This window comes from Aquarana catesbeiana, linkage group LG11, assembly GCF_042186555.1.
Source record: "Aquarana catesbeiana isolate 2022-GZ linkage group LG11, ASM4218655v1, whole genome shotgun sequence".
Taxonomy (NCBI): Eukaryota; Metazoa; Chordata; class Amphibia; order Anura; family Ranidae; genus Aquarana; species Aquarana catesbeiana.
In genome coordinates, this window is record NC_133334.1 from 125,925,680 (window position 1) to 125,938,879 (window position 13,200).

At 38.4% G+C, this 13,200-nt stretch overlaps 1 protein-coding gene across 4 annotated transcripts in view; it reads left to right on the plus strand.

Annotated features, from left to right (window-relative positions):
- The first annotated feature begins 369 nt into the window (after nucleotides 1-369).
- TOX3 (TOX high mobility group box family member 3) overlaps nucleotides 370-13,200 on the plus strand; it is a 287,385-nt gene continuing 274,554 nt past the window's right edge. For all 4 annotated transcript variants that reach the window (XM_073604971.1, XM_073604972.1, XM_073604974.1 and 1 more), the window contains exon 1: nucleotides 370-1,111. In XM_073604971.1, the coding sequence (XP_073461072.1) occupies nucleotides 1,013-1,111 (99 nt within the window). In that variant the 5' untranslated portion in view covers nucleotides 370-1,012. The remainder of the gene's footprint in view (nucleotides 1,112-13,200) is intronic.

A 13,200-nucleotide genomic window follows, 5' to 3' on the forward strand; every position in this document is an offset into this window, starting at 1 on the left:
ATCCTGAAGAAGGTGAAGCTAGATGCTGATTGGTTAACACGCACGGCAGCTCCAGCTTTGGTAAATCAATAGAATGCAAGCATTTGTGTGAATGAAAGCATGACAGGTAGTTGATTTCAATGCAAGTGACAGCAGTGATCAGAGCCCAGGCAGGCTGTGCAGAGCGGAGTGCTGCAGTCAGTATATCATCACCTAGTCAGTGTTGATGTAAGGCAGCACTGGATCACTAGCAGCTCAGCATCCCTCTAACCACAGTGGGTGCCTCTTCCCATCAGCATGGACACACTGTGTACACAGTAGCAGCTGCACTCAGTGGGAGTGGCACGGAGGGGGGGAGGGGGAGGGACCCAGCTCCTGCTTGTCATTGCCTATTACTTATTCATTTCTCTTAGGGAGCCCTGCCAGCAGCAGCTCCAGTCTCTCTCTACCTCTTCAAACTCCACTCTCTCTAACCGTTGGCTGCAAAGACTTTTTTTTTCTGTTTTGTTCTTCAATAAACCCCCCTCCTTCTTTCAAACAAGGCAGAGAGGTCATTCCATACAAACTCCTATCCCCATCTCTGCACAAGCCCTGATTGGTGGAATAAAGTCCTCTGGATCTGTTTTGGAGTTGATGCTTATTTTTGTTGTTGTGGTTTGATCCCTGCTTTTTTTTTGGTCCGGGAGGGGGGTTGGCTTTTTTTTTTTTAGCTTTGCTCGGAGCTACTGATCCCAATAAGCAAACGCGTGGCTCCTTTGTGTATAGCAGCTGCTGTTCATCAATGCCTAGGCAAGTCCTGGGCTCCGAGCTACTTGCGGCTTTTTCTTTTTTCTTTAAAAAATAACAGCCCCGACACCATCCTATCGGACTTGTCCAGCCGGCTTTTTTATGGTGTTATGATCTCCGCTTTCTAAACCCGAGATCCGTTCCGCAAAAACTTGACTCCGATCCCGCACCTGAACCGGCTGAATGCTGACCAATTAGGACCCCCCAAAAAAACAAAACTTGAAGACATCCCTTTGTAAAATAAACCATGGATGTAAGGTTTTACCCGGCAGCTGCTGGCAATGCCCTCCCCGGAGAATCCCCTAACATGGACTTTTCTCAGTGTTTAGACTACTACACGTACAAGGTGAATATTATATTATGTTTCTTATTTAATCAACACTTTTTGTATTTGTAAATCTTATTTCTGCTAGAACTGTCATATTATATATATATATGTGTGTGTGTGTGTGTGTGTGTGTGTGTACGTATTCAGTCCATCAGAGCAGGACTTTTCTCAGTGTTTAGATTACTACAAGGTGACTATTATATTATGTTTCTTGTTTAATCAACACTTTTGTATTTGTAAATTTGATTTTGCTTTTTTTTGTTTAATCATCAGTTTTGTAAATCCTCATTTCCTGCAGAACTGTCATTTTGTATGTGTGTTTACTCAGTCCATCAGAGCAGGGTGCTGATCTCAAATACTACATGTGTCATCCAGCTTTTTAATTAATGAGTATTTACTATTAGTCCCTTTTATACATCTAATTAGAGAATGTTGTGGTTATTTAAACACTAACTATTGCAGCTTGCTCTGGTTTTCCACTCTAAACTTTTTTATGTTTCAGGTTTTTTTATTTATTTATTTTTTAATGTATGTGTGTGTGTGTATTCAGTCCATCAGAGCAGGGTGCTGATCTTAAATACTTCATGTGTCATCCAGTTTTTTAATTAATGAGTGCTTACTATTGGTCCCATTAAACATCTAATTAGAGAATTCTGTTGGGTATTTAAACACTAATTATTGCAGCCTGCTCTGGCTTTCCACTCTGAACTTTTTATGTTTCAGACTTTTTTTTTTATTCATTTTTTTTTCTTTCTGTTTTGTGTTTTTTTTTACCTAGTGAGCACCCCTTGATGTCTGCATCTGTGCTTAATCCTTTGTCATACTGTAGCAGTGTTTTGACAACAGAAATATTTAATCTGAATAGATCCACACTGCGTGGAATGATTGACTTGTGTTGTGTCTATAGCTTGCCCCCTTTGCTCTATTGTTGGGAAATAAATTAATGTTTCGCGTTGTATCCCGATCTTAAAACTGTGTTTATACCTCTGCCCTGATTGCGTTTCACAACAGATGACAGCTGGTAAAGAGAATCCAGAACACTTTCGATCATAAAAGCTTAATGTATTTTTTTGAGGGTGAACTATGAATTTTAGCCTTTTGTAGTAAAGTGTTTTACTTTTGTGTTATTGTGGGCGCATTATTATAAACACAGTATGTTGTAGTGGAGGTCTTCTTTGAGAGCCCCAACACACACACACACACACACACACACACCACCTCTGTACTATGAAGTCTCCTTCATCCCCCTTATCTGAAATTCTATATTTCACAGTATGGAACCCTAAAAAAGTTGTGACTTCACCGACTTACCACAATCCATCTCTACTACCTTGGACTACTGTTACTAAGATCACATGATGGCCTGTGTGTGTTTGCAGCTTTAAAGTAACAAAAAAAATCTATAGAAGTATGTATTCTTAACTTTAAAAAGTACCCCCTTATTCTTCGTTCAGGTTCCTCCAAACCCCCCTTCTTCTCTCTCTTTCTTTTTTTTTCTGTGATCTGACTTCCGGTTAGAGGGTGGCTACATTTGTTCTCCATGGTCCCACTGTATGTAGGAATGTTGCCTCCCTCTCACTTCAGAAATAGACTTTGAGATGTGTAGAGAAGTACACATGACTGCAACTTCCTGACAAATGGAAGTGAGGGGGAAAAGGAGAAGTTTGTTACAAGGAGGCATGAAAACGCAGTAAAAAAAAAAAAAGAATGTAATGAAAAATAGAGTGGAGGCCATTAAGCAGTGGATGTGTATGCATTATTTTTGGAGAATATTTTTAATGTGTGTTGTTTTTTTATTTATATATATATATATATATATATATATATATATATATATATATATATATATATATAGGCAAATGTTAAGCTTTTGTAGTAAAGTGACTGACTTTTGTGGTTGTGTTGTTTATTAATACAGTATGTTGTGGTGGAGGTCTTGGTTGAGACCCCCCTCATTATATATCTTCTGCACTCCCCTTATCTGTAGTTCTGTGTTTCACAGTATGGAACCCTAAAAAAGTTGTGACTTACCCACAATCCCATTCTGCTACTTTGAACTATTGTGGTTCAGGTCACAGTATGACCTAGTGCAGTGGTTCTCAACTCCTGTCTTCAGGACCCACCAACAGGCCAGATTTTAAGTATTACCTTGGGGCGATGCAGACTAGAATACTGCAATCACTAAGCAGCAAATTATGTCACCTATGATGTATTTCCGTTATCTTGCAAACTTGGCCTGTTAGTGGGTCCTGAGGACAGGAATTGAGAACCACTGACCTAGTGTGTTTGCACCTTAATGACATGTAAAACTGTATATAATTTGCATGCACCTTTCCTCCCTCTAGACCTTATTTATAACTTGCAAGTTTTTGAATTTTAATGATTTTGTGTAAGAGAGGCTCCGAGATTAGTGGGAGATATCCAGAAAATAAAGTGCAACATAGAGTGACATTTAAGAGCTGGGATGGCTGCATGCCAATAAGAGCCAGGTTATTAGGCCAAGTTCCAGCAGCCCCAAACATGCTCATATGTACTTTATTCTTGCAGTTTCATTTTGTAACATGGTTTCAGCTTACTATGATAAATAATGGCTGACCCTAAGGGCTCTTTCACACGGACGATCCGTATGTCTGTTTTTCATCCTTCCGTTTTCGGATGAAAAACGGACATACATGTATCCCTATGGAATAGCGGATGTCAGCGGATGAACGTCCGCTGACATCCGACCCGCTCTGATCCAAAAAAGTGTAAAGGAGGAAAACCTTACTTTTCCATCCATTTTCGGATCGGATCGGGTGACGACAGACTCTACGGTCCGTCATCATCTGATCCCCCATAGGGGAGAGCGGCGCTCTGACAGGTCCGTCGCTGCACAGTGTGCAGCGACGGACCTGTCATCTTCCTGCTCAGCGGGGATCGGCGGAGCGATCCTCGCTGAGCAAGCGGGTGTTCACGGGGCGGATCATCACTGATCCGCCCCATGTGAAAGAGCCCTAACACAGGTTATTTTCACTTGAGCATCAGACACTAAAACTTATGCTTGGCATATTTCTAGTTAATGTAACATGTAACATTCTAGTTATTGTAACATTTTAAGGCAGTTGGTTTTTGAAGCTGGTTTAGTTCATTAACATTTTTAGGTTATGAGAAGTTCAAGTTTTGTTTGGGGAGCAGTGTGGAGACTTAAGTAGTTGGGCCTATGTGTTTAAAACATGTATATAATTCTTTGTTATAGACAAAGTCCTAGTTGGATCAATTTGCTAAAGGAAAATATACTATTCACTTTGCAAGGGAATTTTCCCTTCACTTAGGGAAGATAATGAAAATCCCCTTTACAAAAATTACCCAATCATATGCAAGGAAAATAATAGAAAAAAATGTATTTCTACTTGCACAATAGTCTGTTCCCTTAGCTAATTGAATGCGGTGAAGCTCTGTTGACTTCCATCATCCAATCAGTCAACAGAGCTTCACTGCATTCAATTAGCTAAGGGAACAGACTATTTGCCTTTAGTAAAGCAATCCAAATAACAGCAGACTAAACTTTAAAGCTAAAGTATACTTGTCTATGGAATCTCTGAAAACCCTTCCCCACATTTTCTTGCAGCTCTTGTAAGCAGGTGTAAAAATAACACCTTTTTTAGAGACTTTTTATTTTATTTATTTTTTTGGCAGAATCAAACTTCCTCTGCTAAGCAGTGCCCCCCTGGCTTCCTTGGCAGATGCCTGAACTAGGAGAGAGCTTGATCCTGGTAAAGGGTGGTGTTTTAGCTAGAGACCACTCAAGAAGTGGGCATAGACCGGCTCAGGTTACATTGAACACTTAGGTCCTCTCTAACATTTCCATTTTGCATGGTGCATACTCAAGATTTGCAGGTATGTTATTTTTTACATAGTTACATTGGTCTAGCTTGGACCAATGTAACTTTGCATATATCATACTTGTGGAATCTCTTTAGAAGCTGGACATCACTGTAGTAGACACTGCTACTCCCGTTATCTCCACTTGCTTCCAGGTCACCTTGCTTGGTGGCTGTCTTGCTGCATTCTGTTCACAGGAGATTGGCCGCTTGGCCTAGGCACCATTGAGAGAATGCTTTGCATTTTCTCAATGAATGTATAGCATTCTTTGATGGGGGCAAGGTGTGGAGTGTGACATCACCGCCCATCCTCTCCATCTCATCCAACCAGAGAATGCAAAGCATTCTCTGAATGGAGACTGTGCCAATTGACCGTCCTGCAGGACAGTGACTCGACAGGGGACAGAGTAGCAAGTGGAGATCACTTCTAGAGGGATCCCACAGGTATGATATATTCACATTTACAGTGGTCCATTCTGGACCACTGTAACTATATAAAAAATGCCATACCTGAAATTCAGCTTTAATCTGTTTTATAAGAGGAAAATGGCAAACATTTTATATAAAACATTCTGATAAACTTTTATCATTTGTAAGTACTACCACACACAGAATTAAATGTATGATAAAAGTAGATTCAATCTTTTGACTATACTCTGTTCTACTGAGATTCATAAACTATTTTTTTTACCTTGAACTTCATATTGGCTATATTACGGTATGTATTTGTAACTTTTTTTATACTTTTTTGAAAAGTGAATTTAAAATACTTAGTTATATCGAAGAATGCTACTGATGAGTTTTTGTCTTATAGAAAAGCAGTCCCTACTGGGCTTATGCGAGATTCTGAACTTTAAAGTGGCACTAAGGCCTCACAGTGTTTATAGTTCTTGCATTTGTAATGGGCAGTTGAGCATAGGACATGCTTGCCTTTCAAAAAGTCTGAGGAACACTTACAATTTGTGTGTTTAGTGCACCTTACTCTATGCAGTCTCCCTGAATTTCCGATCAGCGAACTCATGTTGTTCACTTCACATAGTCAACCATTCAGTACCATCTTGGTAGCAACAATAACTAAAGACATTTGCTTGGAATGCAGGGCTTAGGAGCTGTTGGTATATCAGAATTTAGTGCATCCAGAAGGGTGGCTACAGGGGACCCTACAAGGGAACAGAGTCACCCTATAGACAATAATGGACATTAGAGATATTAAAACAGCTGAATATAAGGCAAGGAAAGAAAACACATAGCAAGCAATAATGTAACCGAGCGAGGCTGCCGTATGTGTGTTTTTTTTTGTTTTTGTTTTTTTGTGAAGGTTTTAATAACGCATATAAAACTAAAATTTATTCTAAAGTGGTTAGCATTCTGCAAGTGTATTATAGCGGTAGTAAACCGCAAATAAAGTGAACAAAAAATTGAGCCCCTGCAGGATAATAGCATAATGTGCTAGTATGCATCGCCTTTGCAGGCCATCCATTGAGAGTGCAGTGCGCATGTGCCGGTGATGTCACTGGCTGCTACTATAGTAGATATGTCCTAAACTGTGCACATTTAGGAGATGTTTACTGTACCTAAAGGTAAGCCTTATTTTAGGTTTACCTTTAGGCATAAATCATTACAATGACTTTAATGTCGCTTTAATAAAAATGTTCTATTTATTTTGCTTTATTTAGTTTGTTTAAGCATGACTTTAAGAGCGAAGTGTTAAATCCGTGTCAACTGCTTGAATTTATGCTGACACATGCTGTCTTCCAGCTACTAAGTAACCATAGTAGTATCAAACACAGAGCAATATAGTTATTTACATGCTTCTTAACTACAGGGTTTTGTTATGCAATACTTTAATCCACAATCAGTAGACAGTGTGTTATCACCATAGGTCAGAGAGCTGGTGGGGCTGCAGCTGTCAAACTTCAGCTGAACTATTACCTCTAAGCCCTCAGGGCCTAGACTCATCATAAGACAGAATACATTAAGCTAAATCTTTCATAGGGGTCCCTGCACAGTTATAAATACTAAATATTGATATATTTGCAAAAGCCCAAGTGTGACAGGTTCTTTTTTTTTTTTTTTTTTTCTTTAAAGATATCTATATTTTGTGTCTATTCCAAAGCTTGGGTGGCTACGGTTATGAAAAGTAGTAAAATTTCTAAACCTAAAAACAAGAAAACAATTTTTGTTATCCCTTAAAGGGTTTCTAAAATGTTAACAGGATCACCTTTGTCATGGCTTTAGCAGCAAAAACCTATATCTTACTACTGGTAATGGCAAGCTTTTGGTTGTATGGTCTGCTCACAGCTGCCATAGCATATGCTCAATTCAGTTAAGAGTCCAAGCACACACATGGTGAGGACGAGACCTACCTAGAGTATATTCAGTCTTCTGGTGCACAAGTGAACACGGCGCACGTGTGGAACTGAAATAGAGAATTGTGCTAGACTCTGTGGGGTTGATTTACTAAAGACAAGTAGACTATTCAGTTACCTTTAGTGAATGAGATTGAGCTCTGCTGACTTCTATCCTCCTATCACACACAAGCAAAAATGCTGTGTTTCTTTTTTTTTTTTTTTTTTTTTTTTTTTTATTTTCCTAGCACATGATTGGGTATTCTTTGCAAAGTGAAATTGCACCACATTGACCAAGCTCTGGGGAAGATTCTTTTAAAAAGCGAACAGCCTATTTGCCTTTAGTAAATCAACGCCTGTACAGTGGCTGTAAGCAGGCCAGCTAAAAGCTTAGCATTTCCATTTTGTTGTTGGCGTGAAGAAATGTGAGGGGACTATATATATTTAGAAGGGTATTTTTATAGACCCTTGAATTTATTTTTCTCTTGAATTAAATAATAGATTTTGATACATAAATTCAGAGTATTTCAAATAAACAATTGATGTAAAGATAGGCTGATTACAAAGCCATCTTGTTGGTTTTGCTAGTAAAATACTCTATCATTAAATTCAATTATATAGTTATATTTTTATATGATACTCATGTACAAATGTTAGTATGATTGTACGAATGCTATATTTTAACATCAATAAAAGCTTATTGTTTAAAAAAAAAAGAAATGTGAGGGGTTGTTACTGTCTTAATTGAATGTATCTGATTTGATAGGGGTCATTGTTTATCTGTACACACCACTAAGTTGTATTACCAAGGCAGACAAAAAATGAATGGGAAGGAATGCTGTTTGTGGTTCTTTATAGCATTGTGTTTTTTTTTTTGTTTTTTTTTTTTATCAGATTTACTTAGCTTTGAGAAGAACCCATACAAAAAAATGCAATATTTCTATGTTCTATCGTGTGTGTATGGGCATTTAAATCCATGGGAGCCTCAACGTACACCTGTCAAGAGAATACCATGGCAGCCACCATTGCTGGCATGCGCCCAAGAATGTTAAGTGCCTGGTGCAGTGTGACTGATTTTACTGCTTCTGATACCAAGTACAATCTATAGGCCCCAAATAAGTGTGCAATAGATAAGCTGGAGAAAAGTAGGAGTTCATATTGTCTATACTTATTGAATTAGTGACCCAGAAAGTGATAAAACCAATGCATGTACACAGCGGGCAAGCAGCGTTCTTGGGAAAATTCAGAAATGGCAGCCCCCATACTTTTCTTAAAACAGGTTTTCTTTAAACTGTTTTTATGTTTCACTGAAAGGGCTCTTTTCTGAAATTATACTGAGGTTGTTTTGTGGGGTCAGTTTGTCACTTGAAATGCAAATGTTGCTTAGTGAATTTCTTTAAGCTTGAAGCCAACAGCAGAGCCTGTGCACCTGCTGTAGATCAAACATTTCAGTCTCCCTGTAAGAATCAAGTAAATATTTATTAAGTTGTCAGATAATTACATGGTACAATAGTCTATATCTTATAGGTAGTTGGTGAACTAAAATAAAACGTGACAGCTGGGAATGAAAAGTCTTATATATCATCTTTACAGCTCAAATGTTTTGATGGTATCATCATCACACTGTTAGCTACTATGCACTAATTGCTGATGTCTTTACTGCTTCATTAGGAACTTCTGTCTCAGAATCACTGTTTAAAACACAATGAATAAGTTAGATAATGTTCATATGCTAATTTTCAGTCACAAATGAATTAGAAACTGAATACAAAGTTTATTTGTTTTTAAAGCTCACCATATTAATTAAATCTGAATATTGAATAATTATACACTAAAACTATGAGTATTAAATGAAATGTGAGCTGTCTTAGCATGAACAATGCAAGAAAATAGGTTGAGTTTTTTTTTTTTTTTTTACAACTTCTTCCTTAAGCTCTGCATTGTGTGGTGCTTTGATAATGTTTCACAGCTTGGGCACTAATGTGCTTTTCAGATTCGAAGATGAAGAACTATATGGTCACAGGAATCCTTTGTGTACTTGTTATTGTGATTTAAAATAAAAGGAAAGCTGCTGTGTCAGATGATGATGGTGCCTACAAGGCAGTTATTTGATCCAAGTCAGTGACTTGCAAACAGGAAATGGTCTATCTGTAAATCTAGTTATTATGTATCTGTTCACAGTTTTTACATTTTATAAACCATATATGCATGGCGTATTGAAATGTATAACGAGCAATACATTCCCTGGGTTTACAGTTGATATCTGTGTACAGGGATGTCTTGGCAGGAATAGCTTCTCTGATTTGTTAACATCCATTGAGACAGGTTAGCACCTAGCATTTATTAGTGTAGTGGTGTTTTGTCTGTCAAGTGATCAACACACAACTCACAACTGATCTGTGATGAATTTAATTAAGGTTTTTGCTTAGTACATTATCTTATTAAATTGAAATCTGTTTGCAGTATCAACCATGTGCATATTTAGATTACCCAGGAAAATCATCTGGATGCTCATAATGATCTTGTGTTCATTGTCTGACTAAGTCTACAGTGGGTGGTTATTCCTTGTTGGCCAATATAATTTTTACTGGTTGTGCCCTCCTTGTATTTATCGGGCCTGATTTGATAATGTGTGAATTACATGTATAGTCAAAACACATTTTTTAGCTTTGGTTAGAATACAGGAAACCTCTGCTTTGCTGTTTTTGTACCGTTGGGGAAATCTTCCTTCATCCCCTGTTCAAGTGACCTAACTGGAAGAAAATAAAGGAAATCTCCTAAAGTGGGGGGAATTACAGGTGTCCCTAGTACAGTGATGGCAAGGCAAACCTTGGCAACCCAGATGTTTTGGAAATACATTTCCCATGATGCTCATGCACTCTACAGTGTAGTTGAGCATCATGGGAAATGTACTTCCAAAACATCTGGGGTGCCAAGGTTCGCTATCACTGCCCTAGAACATGTGTTCCCATTGGAAGGTTTTCCCTTTCTCTCGGTCTTAAGACAACTCCTGAAGTTTGTGGATTTTCCTTCACTTTATTTTTAAGTGTCAGTGGTCACCAATACAAATAGAGGGGTAAATCTCCCCAATGAGTGTTTTGTTTTTCTTAGTGCTGTATAGTAAAAGATTATCACTTACTTTTGTCAATCAATTTTAAAATGCGTATTATACATGTAAGAAAAACGTTTGTAGTCCTCCAGTGTTTATAGATGTTTATCAGTTAACTGACTGTGTTATAAAGAAGTCATCCAACTATAAAATAGTATTTTTACGTTTTAATACTGTAAAACAAATCTGAAAATAGTTTACTAAATATCCCTAATTTCCAAGGATACTCCAAGGGATAGTAGATTTGTCTGTGGAGAAGTCCTTTTAATTTTAAAGTGTCGCTAAAGGCAATTTTTTATTTATTTATTTTTTTTGTTCTGGATAGAGGGGAGAGGAATTAAACACCTGTCAGTTTTTATTGCTGTATATGTCCCCATTAGAAATATTCACGTTCTCTATTTGTCCTCTTAACCGTTATCATTTGAAAGTGTACGTAAAAGAAAATCCCAAATTTTGGGTTGACAACAGAACCATAATATCTTCCGGTGGGGGCTCTGGTTCTGGTGACACCCTGGGATTCCCTCACTTTGGAAGGTTTATCTCTTATTTCCTGTTTTGGATATGGGACAGGAACTGAAGGTAAATCTCCCCAGTGGGACACACCCTTACAACCCCTTACAACATGCACCACAAGCATCCTACACTCAGTGTGCCCTGTATGGAACTTCTAAATTACATTTTCCTGTATACTCTTCAGTATCATTCAGGCTTTATATGTACTTATGTATGCCCTAACATGCATGCATCATATACAGTATGTGTGGTCATTCGTCCTGAATGACAGCCAGAAGCACACAGTATAAACAAATTCACCTGCCAGTGCACCACCGAGCAGCTATGTAAATTCAATATACCTTGTGGAGCACTGAGTTTCTCAAAAATAGTACAGGTGTGTTTTTCTGTGCATTAAAGCTAGGATAAACGGCCATGTGGAAAAGCCTTAAGAGTTTTTCTTGAGAATCCTATAGGTTGTGTCTACCTTTTTTAAGAACATAAAGCATTCAAAGTAATGATCTATGTTCCTTTTTAAGTCCATATGCTTTCTGAGGACCAACATTTTAGGGCATGATAGTTTAAGCAACAATAATGAACCGATGGAAGGTTGTGCGCTTTCAAAATTGCTAAATGTCTTATGAGGTTTCTTTTGCATTCAAAGATTAAATGCCAGACATTCAACTGCAACTGATCAATCTCTGCCTGAGCAACAAAAACATAGCAACTTAAAAGGAAACGTGCACTTGTACAGAAATTGTTAATCACTCTCCTGTCAGTTGTAAAGCAGCCGCTAAGGGGTGTTGTGAGCAGACATTTAAAAATATCCCTCTGTTTACTGTTGGTGCTTGTGCACAATGCCTCTGTTCCCACTGATATTACAGTGGAGATTGTAGACTGGAAGCACAGAGCAAATCAGAGTGGCTCTGTACCCTTTAATTGCTGTGATAAATCAGTTATTGCAAATGTAAACAGTACTACAGTTTACATTTTGAGAACCCGCCCCTTCCTCTCACAACAGAGGAAAAAATCATTAATCCAGTCTTGTTGAAAGCTAACAGAGAGGTTGCGGCATAGTAAAAGCTTAATTTATTTGGTTTCAATGATCTTTCCCCAGCTTAGCCACAAAACCGTGAAGTGCTACCCTCATCCCATATGCCCTGACATAAACATGCACTGATAAGCAGTCTGATAATGCATGTGTTTAGTAAGATCTTTGAAAAGCAGGAGCTTTTGACATCCAAAATTTCAAACCATCCTCAGATGTCTATGGCCAGGTTCATTCTTGATTTGTAGAGTGATTGTGTAACTAATTGCTGTTATGATCAAAGCTAATAGCCTATTGTTAGAACTGCAAGCAGCAACACATACCAGGCAACAGGTTGATCACAAATCCCACATTTAATGAGATTAAGGTCAACTTCTGTCCTCATAACCCATAAGCATGCTAAAGACAAGTAACAGATTTTAATTGTACAGAGTAACATTTCATTCTCCTTGATCCATTTCTAAATCTGACATTTGTCAAAGGTTAGTGCTGGTATTTAGACATTTTATTATATAGAACGGCTTTGAAATTCTGTGATATGTTTAGTGTGATAAGGAATGAGTATAACAAAGGTTTTGTCACTTATTAAAGTGGTTGTAATCCTTCACCTTGTAAAACAACCCATTCAGTTTAAAATATAAATGAAAGGCAAAGCATTTGTGTATAGATATAAAAAAACATTATATAAACTTTTTTTTCTTTTTTTATAAGTGATTACATACCCTCTGTTCCCAGCCGCATAAGACTGCTTTCACACTGGGGCGTCGGCGGTAAAGCGCTGCTATTTTTAGCATTCCCGTCGCTTTTGCAGAGGTTTTTCAGTCACTAGCGTGGTGCTTTTAACCCCTGATAGTGCCCGAAAAAGGGTTAAAAGAACCCGCTAAGCGCCACTTTGCTGGCAGTTCGGCGGCGCTGCCCGTTCATTTCAATGGGCAGGAGTGGTAGAGGAGCGGTGTAAATACCGCTCCAAAGATGCTGCTTGCAGGAGTTTTTTTAACGTCCTGCCAGCGCATCGCCTCAGTGTGAAAGCACTTAAAGGGGTTGTAAAGATGTTTTTTTTTTTTTTTTTTTTAAATAACAAACATGTTATACTTACCTTCACTGTGCAGCTCGTTCTGCACAGAGTGGCCCCGAACCTGGTCTTCTGGGGTCCCTCGGCGGCTGTTTCAGCTCCTCCCCGCAAGCATTTACCACCTTCATGCGAGCTCCCTCGCACGGTGGTGATTGCTTGCGGGCGCGCTCCCGTGATA